Consider the following 20,617-nt stretch of genomic DNA (forward strand, 5'->3'; position numbering starts at 1 on the left):
TTAGCAATAGCACTTTTTAACATAGCCAGCATATTGCCCCACACAATCTGGCTCCTAATTTTACCCACCTTGGAAGGATGGAAGGTTGAACCGGTGATGAGATTTGAACCACTAACCTACAGATCTAGCAGTCTGCTTTAGTGGCCTGCAGTACTATTGCTAACCCACTGTGCCACCTCGGCTTAAATTGGAAACAAAGGGAAGGGAGGAATGGCTCATTTATTTGCTTAATTAATGTTGATCACAATTATAAGTAACATTTTCTTGCCTTCTTCCTGAACAATTCCTCTTCAGCCAAAGATCGCTGATATCAGATACTGGAGAGTACAGGCAACTTAGCAAAATAATTTAAAATGTTTTCTGATAGCTTCCCTGTTGGTTTTGATTGCAGAAGGCTTGCCAGGAATCCCACAAATGGCAATCACGTGATTGTGGGACATTGCAACTGTCGTAAGTACTGTACAAGCAGATTGCCAATCAGTCAGATTGTGATCCCATGACCACAGGGGTGGTGGGACAGCTGGAATTTGGAGGATTGTCATAAGTACACTCTTTCAGTGCTGTAGTAACTTCAAAAAATTGCAGAGCGTTTGTTAAAATGAGGACTACCCATCTACCTAGCAAGTCCAAGAGTGAGAAGTTTTGTTTGTGGAAGATTTGTGGAAGTTGGCCATTTGCGGCAAATTTTCTCCAAAAACAGAGGGGATCAATGCAAGGAGAGAAGGCTATGCTGTGTCTGGCTCTGATTTAGGTTTCTGATCACCTTTGTGCTCTTTTTCTTCTTTTTCTTGCACAATCCACAAGCTGAATTCCTGCAAGGATTAAATGTATCTTTACCATAAATCAGCCTCTCTGAGACTTTTTTGGAAAAGACACAATGCAAAGGTTATTCAAATAAAATGTACTCATTCTTTATTTCCTCATCACAGAAAGCTACCTCTGTCCATTAAAGTCAGGGGAAAATTTTTTTCCCAAGGGAAAAGCTTATGAAATGGCAAGCCCACCCATCACACAAGGGTTTTTCTCCATTCCTTGCAAATTTGTGATTATTTCTTTTTACTCAAGTAGAAATCAGTCTGAGAAAAAGTCTTACTTAAAGGCACTGTGAAATCTATTTATATCTCTGTACGGAACTGCAAGCCACTGTTGCCTAATTTTTGGGCGCAGGTTTCATCCAGCTGTTGGCTTTGAGCTGTTGTGAAGTGTTCCTTCCAGTCCCCTACGGTGCCTAGAGATGGGGAAAATATTTAGAGAAAGACAAAAAAACCAATATTATCAACAACTTGGATTTCCAGATTTCTTTCTTGGATTTCCAGATTTCTTTCTTCAAGGCCAGTTGCCTCTCAGTCTTGGCCTTGTTAAAATGTGCAGATTCTGAAGATGGAAGTCAGCACATCCTCATATGGCCCTGGCTGAGAAATGCTGTTCTGACGCAGTTTTCAGAACTCTTTCTCACGGTCACTTGACTGCTAAGAGGCCTTTCCACTTTGGATAAGTTGGGAACTTATCAATGAGTGATCCAATCTAGACATACAGGAGAGATTTCCTGGCAATGAGAACTAATTAATCAGTGAAACAGCTTGTCTTCAGGAGTTATGGGTACTCCATCACTGGATATTTTTTTTTTTAAGAAGAGACTGGACAGGCGTTTGTCTTACTAGCTACCTTGGTCACACCGTAAACAGCCCACAACCTGCTAGATGTCAAGATCCACTTCGAACATGATGGACGAACATCACAGGGTCTCCTGCTTGAGCAGGGGATTGGTCAAGAAGACCTCCAAAGTCCCCTCCAACTTTGTTGTTCTATTATTGTCACTTTTGGACCCGTTATTTTGGGACAACAATATAATAGTTCCTATTTATTTCTCTCACTGTTCAACACAGTCAGGAGTAGCTAAAATAGTGATGGTGAACCAGTTTTTCCCTCGGGTGCTGGACGACCGTGCACACGCACTATCGTGCATGCACGAGTGCCCACACCCAAAGTTCAATACCTCGGGAGGGTGAAAACAGCTTCCCCTACCCCCCCTAGAGGCCCTCTGGAGGCTGGAAATGGCCTATTTCCCATTCTAGTGAGCCCAGTAGGCTCGTGTTTCACCCTCCCCAGGCTCCAAAGGCTTCCCTGGAGTCAGGGGAGAGTAAAAATACCCTCCCCATTTCCCTGCAGGCACTCTGGAAGCCAAAAACACCCTCCCAAAACCTCTGTTGCAAGCCATAACTCAATGGCCAGCACACACATGCACGTTGGAGCAGAGCTAGGGCAACGGCTCACGGGCCAGCAGATATGGCTCTGTGTGCCACCTGTGTCACCCGTGCCATAGGTTCACCATCACTGAGCTAAAACATCGTTGTTCTCCCCACCTTTTCTCATAAAGGGTGACACACTTTGGTCAAGGACAGATGAAGGCATGCTGCTGTAATTAGCCATTGGGTTCTCTTTCATGCTCTCAAATCTCGTGTGCTGCACAATCTGACCCAGGACCGACGCTGAAAGCTCTATATTTAGGAACTGAGCTACTTTCTGGATTTCCTGAGCTGGGTTCTGTGGAGGGAAGGAAAGATTAGAATGAGACGTAACGTGAATTAGGTTGTGAGAATATAGAAAGTCTCATTGAGAAAAGATGTATTTATGTGGCCTTCAACCTCCCCATTTTTTGTGGGATTGGCCAAAAATTCATTTAAAAAGATGGCGGCAAGCATGGACCGCCACAGACAGAACTAGATCCATGATGCCAAAATTACATCACCAGCAGGTCACTAATGGTTCAGGAAATATGGTCCAAACCAGGATGAACCCGCTCCTGGTTTGTACGCAGTGAAGGGCTACCAAAATCTTCATGGCACCGGACCAGATTACCTCAGGGACCGCCTTCTGCCGCACGAATCCCAGCGGCCAGTTAGGTCCCACAGAGTGGGTCTTCTCTGGGTCCCGTCAACTAAACAATGCCACTTGGCGGGACCCAGGGGAAGAGCCTTCTCTGTGGCGGCCCCGACAGTCTGGAACCAACTCCCCCCAGAGATCAGAATTGCCCCCACCCTCCTTGCCTTTCGTAAGCTACTTAAAACCCACCTCTGCCGCCAGGCATGGGGGAATTAAGACTTTTTCTCCCCCTAGGCCGTCACAACTGTATATATGGTATGCTTGTATGTAGGTTTGGTTTTTATATATTAAGGGGTTTTAAATTTGCTTTTAGTATTGGACTTTATTGTACATTGTTTATGATTGTTGTTAACCGCCCCGAGTTTTCGGAGAGGGGCGGCATATAAATCCAATAAAACTTGAAACTTGAAAATGTTTACTACCACACTGTGGACGTGGCTTATACAGGGTGCCCTGCATTTCTTTAAACTTCTTTCAGTGCAAATTGGGTACTCTGGAGTGGAGCTCCATTTTCGCTATCCCACTGCATTCCCCCCTGTCCGGGCAACAACTCACTTCTGTATTGTACATATGAGAGATGCTTACCTCTTTTATGTCTTCGTAAAAGAGGTACAAAATTGAATGATGGTCTTTAGCCTCCCACCAACCACGAACATGGTCAAACCATGAGCCATAACAAACTGCAAAGATAAACTCAAATTAGAAATAGAAATGTTATGTAATTCTGAACTGCAAATCTACACTATCAATCTAGGGAAAAAATAATACCAGATTTTCTTGTATTTTTATCTTCTTTTTACCAGATCCTGTTCACTCTTCACCATGTGTGTTATTAACCAGAAAGTTTCATTTGTCTCCTGTATCATGGAACTCAATGAAATGGTTATCAGGATCACCTGCTCTCCTAAAACATTCAGGTAAGGCGTTTTTTTCTTTACATAAACAGCCTCTATTTACCTTTTCCAGCAATGAAATTTTCCAGAAAATCTTCCCACGTTCCTGGATCCGGAAGTATTTTATTCATGCGATGGAAATGGAAGAAGGAGACAGCACAATCCTTGGCATTTCTGGCTACATAAATCATCTGTGAAAATAAAACTTATGGGGAACTATTTTATGTGTCTGGGTCCCTTCCGAATAGCAATCAAATTTAATTCTGCTTAATTTTTCAAGAGCGGTCAAAGTTGATTAGGTGCTATAACTTTACCTAAATCTGATCCAGTGGAAAGCAAAATTTAGTGTAAAAGTTTCAGACTTATTCCTTCTTAACTGCTGAAATTTTTCTTTCTTGATTGTTGCTGGAACTTTTTTTTTTTGTATTTTTGTATTTAATTAACTGTATTTAATTCATTTACTGTATATCAACCAATTTTACATCTGCTTAGAAATTAGGCCCACTATGTATGAAAGCATTATAGAATGAACCTCCACAGTAAGCAATGATTTACTGAGTAAAGAATTCCTCCCCTCCCCTAGTTCTAACCTTGCAATTTTGTTCCCAGAAGGAAGTTGGCAAGAGTTGAACTGGAAAATGAGATTTGAGGGTTCGCGGGGAAGGCATTGCCAATGCCATTTCTAAGCCTGCAAAGTCAGAGAAGATATTCACAAATTGCACAGTACAGTGTTTAATTCTACTTTTTCCCCACTGTGCCTGCGAGACTCACCTGAACGGACGGGCTTTGGAGGGAAAAGTTCTATGTAGGGGATCCGCTCGTAAATGGATGCCCGGGCACATTTCTGTGCATCTCCTCTATGTTGGACCATGTCCACAATTTCCTGTATCCATGTGGTCCCTACCAGGAAGGAAGAAAAAAAGCTATAGAGAATTCATCCAGCTGTCATGGCTATCCACATTTCCTGTTTCTCCTTCTCCTGTAGCTCTGCCAATCATCCTCCTAGGCTCAACTTTACCTGCTTTGGGATAAGTGCAGAGAAGAAGGTCATCAGGCCGAGCTTGAAAGCCACTTACGAGGTTCCAATTCTCTACCGTTTCTTTGAGTATTGGGATACCCTCAAATTCCACCAGTTTGGGGCGTTTGCTAGTATCCGAGTTTTCCATCTCTGATTTGAGGTCCTTCCACAACACAGTAAAAATGTTATTACTGTACGGTATTCCTTGGCCACCTCTGCCAGAGCTCTGTTTCCTCTGCCGCAGTTGCCACAATGTAGTGTGTCAGATCCAGTTGCTTTTTCATCTGTGCTGTGGACTTTAAGCTTTCCCCTTCCTCCTCCCTCTTAAGAACTGCCAACCCTGGGATTTAACTTCAATAGATATGGGTGGAGCATATCTTTTGTGGCAGAATTGAAAATACTTGTATATTTCAGGTAGATATTTCTCCTATATGTAAACTGAGCATCCAGCTGATTTTCAGCTCAATTAACGGATTGTACATATAAAACAATTTTGTGCAAAAGTTACTGATCAAGATCTCTGGTTTTCTTACCAAATGTCTTAACTATGCAAAGCAAAAGTAAGAAGACCTGAGTGAAAAGTTATGATATAAACTGTATTTAACCTGAACAAAAGAATGTAGGCAGCGCTGTGTTGGATCAGACCCCAGGTCCTTCTAGCCCAGCAGTCTGTTTTCACAGTGGCAAACCATGAATCTCCCAGTAGAGAGCCTTAAGACTAATTGATCTTCCAGCTGTGTAAAGCAGAGGTCTCCAAACTAGGCAACTTTAAGACTTGAGGACTTCAACTCCCAGAATTCTCCCATTGCCAGCGAAGCACCCATTTTTGCACTGCTGGGATTCTCCTGAGGCTCCCCTCCATGGAAAACCCCACCTCCGGACTTCCATGTTTTTGGGATGCTGCAGGGGAATCCCAGCAGGGGAATCCCAACAGTGCAAAAACGGGCGCTTCTCTGGTAACGGAAGTCCGGAGGTGGGGTTTCCCAGCGAGAGGAGCCTCAGTGAAATCACAGCATTGCAAAAACACCAAAGTCCTCAAAACCCCTCTCTATGTTTTTGCGATGCTATGATTTCACTGAGGCTCCCCTCGCTGGGAAGCCCCACCTCCGGACTTCTGTTGCCAGAGAAGCGCCCGTTTTTGCGCTGCTGTGATTCCCCTGCAGCATCCCAAAAACACAGAAGTCCGGAGGTGGGGTTTCCCCATGGAGGGGAGCCACAGGAGAATCCCAGCAGTGCAAAAATGGGTGCTTCGCTGGCAATGGGAGAATTCTGGGAGTTGAAGTCCCCAAGTCTTAAAGTTGCCTAGTTTGGAGACCTCTGCATTACACAGTTGGAAGATCAATTAGTCTTAAGGCTTAAATACTTTTGTATAGAACACTGTTTGCACCCAGGATAGATATGGAAATTTCCCTAAATAATACAAAAGATTTCAAACCCTAGGAAAAAGTATACTTAATATATTTATTTACTATTGCATATATAGAAGCATCCAGAATTTTTATTTTGAATACATATTTTATTAAACAGCAACAATATTTAAGCAACCAGGGATAGAACAGGGAATGTGACTCATCCTCTCTGACATTCAGCACATCTGGAATCACTTCTTGACTGATACAGCAATTGACAATGAATGGAGCTGGGGAATAGAATAGAATAGAATAGAATAGAATTTTTATTGGCCACAAGGAATTTGTCTTGGTGCATATGCTCTCAGTGTACATAAAAGAAAAAGATACATTTGTCAAGAATCATGTGGTACAAACTTAATGATTGTCATAGGGGTCAAATAAGCAATGAAGAAATAATCAATATTAATAAGAATCTTAGGATACAAGCAACAAGTTACAGTCATACAGTCATAAATGGGAGGAAAAGGATGATAGGAATGATGAGGGGTGAAAGACTTAGTAAAAAGTTTGACAGTGTTGAGGAAATTATTTGTTTAGTCGAGTGATGGCGTTCAGGAAAAAACTGTTCTTTTATCTAGTTGTCTTGGTGTGCGGTGCTCTGTTTTGAGGGTAGGAGTTGAAACCATTTGAAATAATTTGAATTTGAACAAGTTGAAACAATAAAAGCTGAGTGGCTAAGTTATTCATTTAACATAGGGGGAAATCCTGGTTAAAAGTGCAGATTTAGGTTTAAGTAATATTAGTAAGCAAATATTTTTCTCCGTTTTATTATTAACTACTTAGTCAGCTGGGGTCTGCAGAGCTGGAAGAAAGCCAAACACTGAGGCATATAAAAAGAAGAATTGTTTGACTTGAAGAACAGGGACATTGGAGGGCCAGAAAAATCTTCACCTGTTGGTAAGATTAGACAATTGAATGAAGAAGAGGAAAGCCACTGATAGGATGACTAGGATAAAATCAAGAAAGCACAATTTTCTGATGTTATCTTTTCTCTCCACAACCAGAATATGGAGCTACCTTCTAATCTTGAAGATTTGGACCCCAAATTTGTTAAGCGTTGCTCACTGACGGAAATCGAAGGAGTCTCTTTGCCCACGACAACTGCAAAACACTGGGATCAGATAAAAAGCTTCCAGGCACGGCCGGATGATCTTCTCATTTGCTCTTACCCCAAAGCAGGTAAATGTCAAGGAGATAAGTAGGGGGGCCCTGATATTGAAGTGGGGAGAGGGTTTCTGTCCCCCCAAAATGGCACTCGAAGTAAAGGTCTACTTGCTGTGCTGCTTAAGCGTTTTATTTAAAGGGCCTACAAAAATTGAAAATTGGACCTTTTTTATTATTGGTCTTACAAAACAACTGATACTAGAGCAAAAAAAAAGGCTTGAAGAAAGAAAAGGAAAAAAAATAAGTTTGATGACAATTGATTTAGCACACCAGACTGATGGAAATATATTGTATGTTATTCTGATCCAGTGTATTCTGTTTCCCCCCCGCTTCTATTATTTCTCTGGGATGATGTGATATCTCTCCCTTTCCCTCCCTCCTTCCCTCCCTATTTCTTTCTTTTTTTTCCTTCCTTCCTCCCCCCTCTTTCTTTCTTTCTTTCTTTCTTTATTTTCTTTCTTTCTTTCCTTCTTCCTTCCTTCCTTCCTTCCTTTCTTCCTTCCTTTCCTTCCTTCCTTCCTTATTTACCCCCTCTTTCTTTCCTTCTTTCTTTCTTTATCTCTTTCCTTCTTCCTTCCTTCCTTCCTTTGTTCTTTCCTTTCCTTCCTTCCTTACCCCCTCTTTCTTTCTTTCTTTCTTTCTTTCTCTCTTTCCTTCTTCCTTCCTTTCTTCCTTCCTTCTTTCCTTTCCTTCCTTCCTTCCTTACTTACTTACTTTCCCCCTCTTTCTTTCTTTCTTTCTTTCTTTCTTTCTTTCTTTCTTTCTTTCTTCCTTTTCTTTCTTTTCTTTCTTTTTTCTTCCTTTTCTTTTCTTTCTTTTTCTTCTGTTATTGAATTTAATCTTAACTTACTTTTTCTCTTCTAAGGGTAACATTGGTTTCTCAGAAACTCTCTCTTTAGCAACTCTAAACATCAAGATGGTGAAAAGACAATGGTAAAGGGTTCAGAGCAGTCAAGATGGCAACTATGAGCACACCACTATAGCCCCACCCCTTTTAAAACACACACACACACACACACACACACACACACACAGAAAGAGGATTTCAATTCATGATCTTGACAGCCTTGTTGACTTCGTTGATCCTGCTATGGCTGCCCGTGGAAGAGTAGATCCTCAAGGTTTTACACTTCCTATGAACTCTCCGTTTTGTACTCTCTTCTTCTTTCCAGGGAGCACCTGGTTGCAGGAGACTGTGGATATGATCCAAAATGCAGACAATTTGCAGAAATGTGCTGAAGCCCCCATCTACAAGCGGATGCCCTTTCTAGATATGTTTCCTCCAATCACCTTTCCTTCAGGTAAGCATCTGCTGAGAGAATGCTGAGAGTCTTTGTCAAAACTTGCCAGAATGTTTGGATAAGAGAAGAGACGTCTAGAGAAGCGATGGAGGAAGAGTAAGTCTGAATCCGACCGAACACTTGTAAGAGCTCACATTAAGACTTACAAAGTGGTGCTCAAGGCGGCAAGATGTGCATATCATACTGCCTTGGTTGCATCAGCGGAATCTCGCCCGGCCGCTCTGCTTAGGGTGACCCACTCCCTTCATAACCAGTGGGGAGTTGGGAGCCCTTGCAGAGCAGTGCCGAGGATTTTAACACATTTTTCGCTGATAAAGTTGCTCATATCTGGGGGGGCCTCGACCCCGATTGGATAACAGAGTCGACTGACAACGAGTCAGTCAGGGTGACTGGGGCCCGTCCTTGACCATCTGTCTGGGAGGAGTTTGATCTGGTGACACCTGATGAAATGGACAAGGCCATTGGGGCTGTGAGTTCCGCCACCTGTTTGCTGGATCCGTGTCCCTCCTGGCTGGTTTCCCTGGGGGGAATTATTGACCCCCACAGAGAGGGTCCGCAACTTGGGCATCCTCCTCGATCCACAGCTTACATTAGAGAACCATCTTTCAGCTGTGGCGAGGGGGGCGTTTGCCCAGGTTCGCCTGGCGTACCAGTTGCGGCCCTACCTGGACCGGGAGTCACTGCTCACAGTCACTCATGCCCTCATCACCTCGAGGCTCGACTATTGTAACGCTTTCTACATGGGGCTACCTTTGAAAAGTGTTCAGAAACTTCAGATCATGCAGAATGCAGTTGCGAGAGCAATCATGGGCTTCCCCAAATATGCCCATGTTATAACAACACTCCGCAGTCTGCATTGGTTACCAATCAGTTTCCGGTCACAATTCAATGTATTGGTTATGACCTATAAAGCCCTTCATGGCATCGGACCAGAATATCTTCAGGACCGCCTTCTGCCGCACGAATCCCAGCGACCAGTTAGGTCCCACAGAGTTGGCCTTCTCCGGGTCCCGTCAATGAAACAATGTTGTCTGGTGGGACCCAGAGGAAGAGCCTTCTCTGTGGCGGCCCCGACCCTCTGGAATCATCTCCCCCCGGAGATTAGGACTGCTTCCACCCTCCTTGCCTTTCGCAAACTCCTTAAAACCCACCTATATCGTCAGGCATGGGGAAATTGATTCCCCTGGGCCGTTTCCGCTTTATGGTTTGTATGAGATGTATGATTGTTTTTATATTAAGGGTTTAAAATTGTTTTTAATTTTGGATTTTTACTGTTTTTGTTGTTATGAGCCGCCCTGAGTCTTCGGAGAGGGGCGCCATACAAATCTAAATAATAATAATAATAATAATAATAATAATAATAATAATAATAATAATAATAATAATAATGTCATTTCAGACTTGGACAATGCAGAAGCAAGACCTTCTCCACGCTCACTCAAAAGCCACCTCCCAGTTCATCTCCTAGCTCCATCCTTTTGGGAACAAAAGTGCAAGGTCAGGACACTTGGAATGGGGTGGGACTGGAACGGTAGGAAAGCAGCTTAATATAAATCAAAATTCCATGTTGCCTTGGACGGGAAATGTACACTCGGGCACAAAGCTGGGTAAAATGGGTCATTTTATTAAATATTAACAGAAAAACCTGCAGGAGTCGCTAAATGGGGTGGAGTTTCCTGAACACAAACATGCTTGGGCAACTAAATGGGCGTAACTCCATGCCAGGTCAGGGTGAGGCATGCCCCACCTATACCCAGCCCATAAGGTCACGGCCAGCATGTGGGAGGGCTCACCCTGCATGACCCGGAACTGGAAATGACGTAGGTGAGCCCCAAGGGCATCCCCTTCACACCGCTCCATCTGATGAGAAAGCATGAGTTGTGCAACGGGGTTGCCAATCATTTTACAAAAGATGCCCAAAGGAGAACACACAGTTGCTACTGATACCCTTTCCGCCCCGTTTCTGCCATATAGTGACGAAGTATATATACATCCAATCATTGAGTCAAAACCTATTTACATACAGATGCACCCTGTAACCACAAATGTATTTATTGACTGATTGATTGATTGATTGATTGATTGATTTGATTTGATTTGTATGCCGCCCCTCTCTGCAGACTCGGGGCAGCTAACAACAATGATAAAAAACAACATGTAACAATCCAATTTAATAAAACAACTAAAAACCCTTATTATAAAAACCAAACATACACACAAACATAACATACATAACTTGTAATGGCCTAGGGGAAGGAATATCCTAACTCCCCCATGCCTGGCGACAAAGGTGGGTCTTCAGTAATTTGCGAAAGACAAGGAGGGTGGGGGCCATTCTAATCTCTGGGGGGAGTTGATTCCAGAGGGTCAGGGCCGCCACAGAGAAGGCTCTTCCCCTGGGGCCCGCCAAACGACATTGTTTGGTCAACAGGACCCAGAGAAGGCCAACCCTGTGGGACCTTATCGGCCGCTGGGATTCGTGCGGTAGAAGGCGGTTCCAGATGTATTCTGGCCCAATGCCATGTAGGGCTTTAAAGGTCATTACCAACACTTTGAATTGTGACTGGAAACCGATCGACAGCCAGTGCAGGCCACGGAGTGTTGTAGAAACATGGGCGAATCTAGGAAGCCCCACGATGGCTCTCTCGGCCGCATTCTGCACGATCTGAAGTTTCTGAACACTTTTCAAAGGTAGCCCCATGTAGAGAGCTGAGGGCATGAGTGACTGTGAGCAATGACTCCCTGTCCTTTCCCTCATCCACGATGGAGTAGGCGAAAAAACAATGCTGTGAGCCACCCCGAGTCCTCCGAGAGGGGCGGCATACAAATTCAATTAAATAAAATAAATGCTATAAGATTGCAAAAAATTCCTACTCGGCCCCAAACCAGGCGACCTATAAAAGCATGCTGGATTGAGCGGAGGGTGGGTAGGTGTCTGTTGTGTGGTGAGCTCGGGGGTCAAGGGAAGCCGGGGGGTGGAGAGCAAGCCCCCAACCCCCCAGTACACCCAAATGGCCACTGGGTAGGCTGGGGCATTCCCCGCGGTAGCCTACCCAGCTGATGGCGGTGCCGAGTTGGTCTCTCATTCAGCAATTTCCTGGGTTGTTGATCACTTAAGGGGATGCTGGGTTCAGCTTTGGTATCTACGACTTGATCAAGAATTTATGAAATCTTGACCAAATCAACACTCTTCCTTCAACTTTCAAAGTTTGTAAGTGGTTAGGAGTTCTTTAACAATATTTGTGGTTTGGCCTTTTCTTTCTTTTTATTCTTTCTGGACCTCACATGATTGCAGTGAAAATTGCCTTTGCATTCTCGTTTGTTTGCCCCTTTTCTTCAGATAATCTATATTGCCAGGAATGTCAAGGACACCGTAGTTTCGTATTTCCACTTTTATCACATGAACAAAACCTTGCCACATCCAGGAAACTGGGAAGAGTTTCTGGATAAGTTCCTTGGTGGGAAAGGTGAGTAAAACCGCGGCTAAAGAACTACAGCTAGTCCTTGATATATATCAGTTTGTTTAGTGACTGTTCAAAGTCACAATGGTGTTGAAAAAAGTTACTTATCACCATTTTTCACACATTGCAGCATCCCCTTGGTCATATCATCAAAATTCAGATGCTTGGCAACTTACTCATATTTATGACCGTTGCAGAATCGCAGGATTGCTTTTTGCAACCTTCTGACAAGCAAAATCCACGGACAAAAGGGAGGAAAACTCAACAACAGAAATGTTGGGCTGAATTACGGTCATAACTTGAGGATTGATTGATTGATTGATTGATTAATTGAATTTCTATGCCACCCCTCTCCAAAGAGTTGTGGTGGCTTAAAACATATAAAAACAGTAAATTACAATAACATTAATCCAATTAAATTAAAATTACATAACTATCTAAAATCCCTAATATATTAAAATCAATCACACCCATTCAAACAACAATCATACAATCATTCGTTGGCCAGGGGCTAAGATTTAATCGGCCCAAGGCTGGTGACATAAATTAGTTTTAAGACCGTTACGAAAGGCGAGGAGGGTGGGGGCAGTACATATCTCCAGGAAGAGCTGATTCCAGAGGGCTGGGACCCCCACAGAGAAGGCTCTTCCCTTGGGCCCCACTAAACGACATTGTCTAGTTGACGGGACCTGGAGAAGGCCGACTCTGTGGGACCTAACCGGTTGCTGAGATTACCTGTATTTCTTCCAAACCACGTCACCTTCCACCTTGATCAAGTGGAAACCATGTTATAACCATGCAAAAAACCCTCTTATTGGCATGGTAAAATTATTTTAATTGTATATACTTTAATAAAAATTTTCTAAAAAAAAAAAGAAATTATCAAGGAAAAATGGTACAGGTGTCACCAATTTGTGGGCCATGACTGAAAAAGTTTAGAATTTGAGAGACTCTTCAGACGTGCACATTTACTGCTATTTTTTAAATTAGATATACAGTGGTACCTCGTGATACGAACCCCTCGTGATACGAACCCAGGGTACGAAAATTTTTAGACTCTTCTTACGAACCTTTTTTGGCTTACGAACCCACCACAGATCACAAAATGGCGCTCCGCTGGGCGCCGCCGCCTGTCTGTCACCTTTTAAAACAGCCGGGGAGTTTCTCGGCGTTCTCCCAAACCCGAACCCAAACATTTCGGGTTCGGGTTCAGGAGGTCGCTGAGAAGCGCCGCCGCCTGGCTGTCACCTTCTGAAACAGCCGGGGGGCTTCTCGGCATTCTCCTGAACGCCGAACCTGGAAGTTCGGGTTCGGGTTCTGGAGGCCGCCGAGAAGCATCCGGCTGTTTCAGAAGGTTACAGCCGGGCGGCGGCGCTCGGCGGAACACCGTTTTTGCGATCGGCAGCAGCGTTTTCGGCCAATCTGGAGGCTGGAAAGGAGGTGGGGAATCCCAATAGGGAATTCCATGGGTGGAGCTTTGATATATATATGTATATATATATATATGTATGTATGTATATATATATATATATATATATATATATATATATATATATATATATATATATATATATGCCGCCCAGTCGCAAGGGGACTGCCGCTCAGACACTATACCTTTCCGCCCTCACTGAAAAAAAATTGGAGGGAACATTGGTGATAAAACAACTTCCTACAACAGCTTTGCGAAGGCAAGCTGTTCCGCTAGTTAATTGTTCTCACTTTTAGGAAGTTTCTCCTTAATTCCAGATTGATTCCCTCTTTGATTAGCTTCCATCTAATGTTTCTTGTCTTTCTTTCTGGTGCGTTGGAGGATAGGTTGACCACCTCTTCTTTGTGGCAGCCCTTCAAATATTTGGGAACACTGCTAGTATGTCTCAGTCCTTCTTTTCTCTAGACTATCCAAACCAAAATCCTGCTACCATTCTTCATATGTTTTAGTTTCCAGGCTTTTAATTACCTTAGTTGCTCTTCTTTGCACTTTTTCCAAAGTCTTAGCATTTTTGTAATTTGTTGAATAAGATGAGTCCTATTCTATAGGTAGTCCTCAATCTATGACTAAAACAGAGTGCCAAATTTCTGTTGCTCAGTGAGACAGCTATTAAGTGAATTTTGCCCCATTTTATGACCTTTCTTGACACAGTTGGTAAGTGAATCATTGAAATTGTTAGGTTAGTAAAACAGTTGTTAAGGAAACCTAGCTTCCCCACTGACTTTGCTTGTCAGAAAATCACAAAAGATGGTCACATGACCCAGGACACTGCAACCATCATAAGTCCATGTCAGTTGCCAAGCATGGGATTCCCTGGGGATGCTGCAACTGCCAGAAGTCCCTTTTTTAACTTTGCACAGTCACTAAACAAACCTGTACAGTGTTCCCTCGATTTTTGCGGGGGATGTGTTCCGAGACCGCCCGCGAAAGTCGAATTTCCACGAAGTAGAGATGCGGATGTAAATACACTATTTTGGGCTATGAACAGTATCACAAGCCTTCCCGTAACACTTTAAACCCCTAAACTGCAATTTCCCATTCCCTTAGCAACCATTTAGATTATTACTCACCATATTTATTAAAGTTTATTTAAATTTTTTTTATTAAAGGCGGACGACAGTTTGGCGATGACGTATGATGTCATCGGGCGGGAAAAACCATAGTATAGGGGAAAAAACAGCAAAGTATTTTTTAATTAATATTTTTGAAAAACCGTGGTATAGCCGTTTTGCGAAGTTCGAACCCGCGAAAATCGAGGGACCACTGTATTTTCTTTCTTTCTCTTTGAGAAGAGAGGTTGAAGTAAATTTTACAGTGTTCTCTAATGTCTGTTTCTAGTTATCTGCGGCTCATGGTTTGACCATGTCTGTGGCTGGTGGGAGGCAAAGAAACGTCACCCGATTCTCTATCTCTTTTACGAAGACATGAAAGAGGCAAGAAACTTCCCTTTCCATAACAAAATTGCCATATAAATGTTGCAGAGAGGGAATTCAATGATACAGGCAAGTCTTTCTCAGTTGGGTTCCGTGGAATTTTAAGATTTGGCAAGAGTTGGTGGTGTGGAGATTTACAGTATGCACCACAACATAGCTGCCAGTTTGGCACTTATTGTTGTAATTGGATGATAAATGTGAATTGTATAGTGAAATGTTCACTTAGTTTCTGTTATTTTTATGCCACGTTTCCCTAAGGCTTGAAAACGATTTTAAGAATTCTTCCTTTGAGAAAGGCCGCCAAAGTCATTGGATTGAGATGTTCAAACACACATGGTCAATCTCCTATCAGTAACCGTTATCACTTTTTTCCTTCCCATTAACCATTTCAGCCCTTTCCCTAGGATCCAATTCGGGAAATGAGGAAAATAGCCAAATTCCTGGAATTAGAAGTTCAAGAACCAGTTCTGAATCAGATTTTGGAGCACACCCGGTTTGAGGCCATGAAAAGAAACACAATGGCTAATTATAGTACCGTGTCTCTCTATATCATGGACCACACTGTGTCACCCTTCCTCAGAAAAGGTGAGGATGGAAACCAGAGGGGGCAGAAGGGGAGAGTGAATAAGCAATCAGATCTTTCACTTTCTAAATATGGCAGCGAGGGTCCTGCCTGGCAACACTGACAGAACCTGAGGTAAAAGTATACTGTGTGGGAAAGATATTTGGAGGTGAGGAAAAGAGATGCTGCCTAGGGAATAGTCAGATAAGAGACAGTATGATGTTCGTCCATTGTTTTCAAAGAGGACCTTGACATCTTGTGGAGGATGTCAAGACTTGCATGTGACTTGGATTAAAGTGAGGGAGAGGTGCACATAGTCAGCCTCACTCTCTCCTCCCAGATTCCATCTTGCTCTAATAGCAGGAAAAGAGTCAGGACAGTTGGAGATGGTCTGGGTGGTGGTTCTGTTCCCGGGCTTTCGGAGTGAAATCACCAACTAAAACCCATTATTTTCAGCTTTAAATCACACTTTTTATTGAGAAACACAGCGTTAAGCAGAAAGCAGATTCTTAAAATGTTGAGGGAGTATTTTTTTTCTCTGTGGCGAAATGATCAGATTAGGTTCTGGGAAAGACGCCAACTTCGGCCTAATGGCATTCCAGTGAGATAATAAAGGGAAGGCAACATACAAGAGAAAAGTCAGCTCATCAATTTTCTAACAGTCATGCAGCATCTGGCAAAGGGTTTTTAGCAAGGCAGAAAACAGGTTTCAGGGGGGCATTCTCGAGCACCCTAACTCTAACACAGCATCCATGAAGCAATATTGAAATCCAAATTTCCCCAAATCCTTTGCTTTTATACTTGCTGGGAGTGGCGTCAAACCTCCAAGAGTTAAAATTGCAAGCTTATTTCCTTTTACCATACAAGTTCTATTGTCTTCTCAGTAATCTCCTGTATCTAGTATCTAAGAGTGGGTCATCCACTCTAATGTCTTCTTCATCCTCTGACTGGGACCACTCCCCCATTGGTATATCAGCTCCCTCTGGTGGTTCCTCAGGTTCATCCAGATCACTTTCTCCCTCACTCTGACTCTCTGCATCAGCTGGCAACTCCCTTGGCCCAGGGTATCCAGAGGGGCCTGGCTCATCCTCATCAGATTCTGACATGACCTGAGGTGGATCAGGAGCGCTCACAATGGTGATTGACCAGGGGGTCTTTCTTGTCTTGCCATGCCATTATTATTATTATTATTATTATTATTATTATTATTATTATTATTTGGATTTGTATGCCGCCCCTCTCCGCAGACTCGGGGCGGCTAACAACAGTGGTAAAACAACATGAACAATCCAATTAATAAAAACAACTAAAAAACCCTTATTATAAAAAACCAAACATACATACAAACATACCATGCATAACTTGTAATAGCCTAGGGGGAAAGGATAACTTAATTCCCCCATGCCTGGTGACAAAGGTGGGTCTTAAGTAATTTGCAAAAGACAAGGAGGGTGGGGGCCGTTCTAATCTCTGGGGGGGAGTTGGCTCCAGAGGGCTGGGGCCGCCACAGAGAAGGCTCTACCCCTGGGGCCCGCCAAGCATACCACATCACTTGCAAAGACTTCCTTCATGACTGTTGTCCTAATCTAGTAGATTTCATCCACTCAGTCCACCAGAATCTATCTTCACATGCTCAGGATATACAGGTCCCTATGTCACAAACAGCACAATCTGCAGCTGGACAGTAGGAAGGGCAAGAAGCTCAGCATGGACTCACCCTAATTTTGTCAAGCTGTATAAGAGATGCAAGAAATGACATTTTCAGACTTGCAAGATTTTCTCAGTGAAGCTTTAAATTAAGTAGAATAGCCCTATTGGTCTTATTTCCTGTCTGTATGGCTGACACCTGGGGAGGCTTTAGTCTCAAACCCTTGATGGGTGTCAAATTTTGGAAAAGTGATCCTTGCAATGTTGAAATGCAACTGAGAGGTGTGGGAAAGTAAATTGGAGGAGAGGTAAGCTACTACAAAAGACCAGTTATCTAAATCTTGATGGATTAGAATAGCACAAAAAGTAGCAGGGGAAACCTGGCAACTGAGTTTTGTTTCTCCCCCCCCCCTTTTTGCAGGTATTGTTGGGGACTGGAAGGAACATTTCACAGTGTCTCAAAGTGAGCAGCTGGATGACCTCTGCAGTCAATTGCTGGAAGGCAGTGGCCTGACCTTCCGTGCAGAGCTGTAAAAGCATCTCTTCTTCTCCGGACAGCCTTCTCAATCAAGCCTGCTTATATCAGGGGTCTCCAACCTTGGCAACCTTATGACTTGTGGGCTTCAATTCCCAGAATTCCTTAGCCAGAGCAGTCCACAAGTCATAAAGTTGCTAGGGTTGGAGACCCCTGGCATAATTGATTATTCTTCTTTGCATTTAATAAAATTATTCATGGATCCACAATCAAACGAGAATCCAAGCATTATTGTCCTTTTTAAAAAAACAAAACAAAACACCCACTGATTCTTGTTTACATTAAATCTCGTTTTGCTGAAATTCTCTTATTGAGTTGTTTGGTTTCTCTCTCTCTCTCCCTCTCTCTCCCTCTCTCTCCCTCTCTCTCTGTCTCTCTGTCTCCCTCCCTTCCTCCCTCACACTCTTTTCTCTCTCTCTCTCTTCTATACTATATCATGGGGAAAGGATTGTCTAGTTTTTTAATTTAAAGACTTCTCTCTAATTTTTACTTAAATTTTCTTTTCAATTACTTAAAAAATTACTAGTAGGAAAAGCATTTCCAAAGGAAAGTGGAAGGAGAAAAAAGGAAGGCAGCAGAAAGAAATAATGCTTTCCTGATATTCCAATCCCATAGGCAAGAGCCATAGATTTTATGGCTCACCATTTTTATGCTGTTTGGCTCAGCTTCCTTCATGGAAACTTGGGTTGAAATTTGGAAAGATTTCATAGAAACATAGAAGATTGATGGTAGAAAAAGACCTCATGGTCCATCTAGTCTGCCTTGTACTATTTCTGTATTTTATCTTAGGATGGATATACATTTATCTCAGGCATGTTTAAATTCAGTTACTGTGGATTTACCAACCACATCTGCTGGAAGTTTATTCCAAGTATCTACTACTCTTTTGATAAAATAATATTTTCTCACGTTGCTTCTGATCTTTCCCCCAACTAACCTCAGATTGTGCCCCCTTATTCTTGTGTTCACTTTCCTATTAAAAATACTTCTCTCCTGAACCTTACTTAACCCTTTAACATATTTAAATGTTTTGATCGTGTCCCCTCTTTCCCTTCTGTCTTCCAGACTATACGGATTGAGTTCATTAAGACTTTCCTGATAGGTTTTATGCTTATTTCTCTCTTCCCGCACAACTTTTGATCCAGCAGGCAAGAAGGAAGCAAGTTAAATACTGTTTGTGCCATTTTTGCAAGCACCAGGGTTTAAAAAGATAAAAATGTCCATAGATATTGTGCTCCCCCTGGTGGCTATGGCCATGTAGTTTTCTTGGTGTACTGTACAGTATTTCTTAATTGTCATTGTAGACCCAAAATCCTATCTGAGGGCATGTGATGCATTGCCCTATGTCATCCCCAGTGCGCATGTGTGTGCTGTCCAGTTGATTTTCAGCCCTTGTCACTCTCCTCAAGGTTCATGAAAACCTCTTGAACCCTGGGGATGGCAAAACGGCCCAACTGGAACGAACTTCTGGTTGGCTCGTTGGCCCGTTTTTTGCAGTTCTCAGGCTTCAGGAGGCTTTCCTGAATCTCGGGGAGAGTGAAAAACAACCCAATGGGTCTACCGGAAATCTGGAGGCTTCAGTGAGGCCTGTGTGCATGCAGGGAGGGGTGGGATGCAGTGCAGGGGTTATGTGCATGCACAAGGGGAGGGGTTTGCATTATGGGTCTGGACATGAACATTCACGATATTGTGCGTGCATGCACCCTTTTGGCACCCGAGCCAAAAAAGATTCACCATCACTAGCCTGGAACAAATTCAATGTGTATTAGATAGCTCTTGGAGAATTCATCACCCAAGGTTTAGGAATAGGGACGGCTAGAGACCAATAGACCAATGAATTAATTCATTTTTCTTGACTTCTTTTTATTGTTATTGTTACTTGTGATTTACACTGTTGTAAGCCATTGGGCGGCCTAGAAGTCTAAATAAATTGGGCAGCATAGACGTCTACATACATACATACATTTATACATACATGGCTTTCCCAAATATGCCCATGTTACACCAACACTCCGCAGTCTGCTTTGGTTGCCAATCAGTTTCCGGTCACAATTCAAAGTGTTGGTTATGACCTCTAAAGCCCTTCATGGCACCGGACCAGATTATCTCAGGGACCGCCTTCTGCTGCACGAATGCCAGCGCCCAGTTAGGTCCCACAGAGTGATTCTTCTCCGGGTCCTGTCAACTAAACAATGTCGCTTGGCGAGACCCAGGGGAAGAGTCTTCTCTGTGGCGGCCCCGGCCCTCTGGAACCAACTCCTCCTGGAGATTAGAATTGCCCCCACCCTCCTTGCCTTTCGTAAGTTGCTTAAAACCCACCTCTGCTGCCAGGCATGGGGGAATTGAGATACTCTTTCCCCCTATGCCTATGCCATTACAATTTTATGCATGATATGTCTGTCTGTAAGTTTGTTTTTTATAATAATGGGCTTTTAACTGTTTTTTGTATTGGATTATTATTATATGTTGTTTTATTATTGCTGTGAGCCGCCCCAAGTCTCCGGAGAGGGGTGGCATACAAATCCAATCAATCAATCAATCAATCAATCAATCAATCCATACATACATACATACATACATACATACATACATACATACACACACACATAGTTAGATCATTACTAAAATGTTTATTAGCTGATTTGTTTTACATTTTCCACTTTATCCTGCCTTCTGCTTTAATGAAAATGTATAATGCTTTTTTAATTCTACTGTTCGGGGTTCCTTGGCATTTTCTAGCCAGGACCTCTTTTCTTGGAGCGCTTCAATAAAAAGAAACACAACCCGAACCTCATGTCTGGTGTTTTTCATCAGCTTCG

General features: G+C 43.0%; 2 protein-coding genes across 3 annotated transcripts; one reads left to right on the plus strand and one right to left on the minus strand.

The window, feature by feature from the left end:
• Window positions 1-201: 201 nt before the first annotated feature.
• On the minus strand, window positions 202-5,116 carry LOC139153462 (sulfotransferase 1C2-like). Of its 2 annotated transcripts, XM_070727424.1 has the most exons (8): window positions 4,795-5,116; window positions 4,548-4,676; window positions 4,367-4,464; window positions 3,841-3,967; window positions 3,469-3,563; window positions 2,364-2,544; window positions 1,094-1,228; window positions 202-812 (listed from the first exon to the last, which is right to left on the minus strand). In XM_070727424.1, exons 1-7 carry the CDS (start codon window positions 4,940-4,942, stop codon window positions 1,116-1,118), a joined length of 891 nt encoding a protein of 296 aa, XP_070583525.1. In that variant the 5' UTR covers window positions 4,943-5,116; the 3' UTR covers window positions 202-812; window positions 1,094-1,115. The 2 variants fall into 2 exon arrangements, with proteins under 2 accessions (XP_070583525.1, XP_070583524.1); XM_070727423.1 differs by having other exon boundaries at window positions 202-1,228; window positions 4,795-5,085.
• A 1,933-nt stretch (window positions 5,117-7,049) lies between these two features.
• On the plus strand, window positions 7,050-18,004 carry LOC139153461 (sulfotransferase 1C2-like). The gene is made up of 8 exons (XM_070727422.1): window positions 7,050-7,103; window positions 7,211-7,385; window positions 8,543-8,671; window positions 10,071-10,168; window positions 12,012-12,138; window positions 14,960-15,054; window positions 15,459-15,639; window positions 17,685-18,004. Exons 2-8 carry the CDS (start codon window positions 7,214-7,216, stop codon window positions 17,795-17,797), a joined length of 915 nt encoding a protein of 304 aa, XP_070583523.1. The 5' UTR covers window positions 7,050-7,103; window positions 7,211-7,213; the 3' UTR covers window positions 17,798-18,004.
• Window positions 18,005-20,617: the final 2,613 nt, after the last annotated feature.

The sequence above is a fragment of the Erythrolamprus reginae genome, chromosome Z, assembly GCF_031021105.1.
Source record: "Erythrolamprus reginae isolate rEryReg1 chromosome Z, rEryReg1.hap1, whole genome shotgun sequence".
In the NCBI taxonomy this organism is placed as follows: Eukaryota; Metazoa; Chordata; class Lepidosauria; order Squamata; family Dipsadidae; genus Erythrolamprus; species Erythrolamprus reginae.

Coding starts and splice junctions, on each gene's coding strand:
- LOC139153461 (XM_070727422.1), top strand. CDS start 7,214: ATGGAGCTACCTTCTAATCTTGAAGATTTGGACCCCAAATTTGTTAAG. Junction 12,139..14,959: donor TAAGTTCCTTGGTGGGAAAG/GTGAGTAAAACC, acceptor GTCTGTTTCTAG/TTATCTGCGGCTCATGGTTT. Junction 15,055..15,458: donor TTTACGAAGACATGAAAGAG/GCAAGAAACTTC, acceptor CCCTTTCCCTAG/GATCCAATTCGGGAAATGAG.
- LOC139153462 (XM_070727424.1), bottom strand. CDS start 4,942: ATGGAAAACTCGGATACTAGCAAACGCCCCAAACTGGTGGAATTTGAG. Junction 3,968..4,366: donor TCTGGGAACAAAATTGCAAG/GTTAGAACTAGG, acceptor TTATTTTCACAG/ATGATTTATGTAGCCAGAAA. Junction 1,229..2,363: donor GTCACCCTTTATGAGAAAAG/GTGGGGAGAACA, acceptor CCCCATCTCTAG/GCACCGTAGGGGACTGGAAG.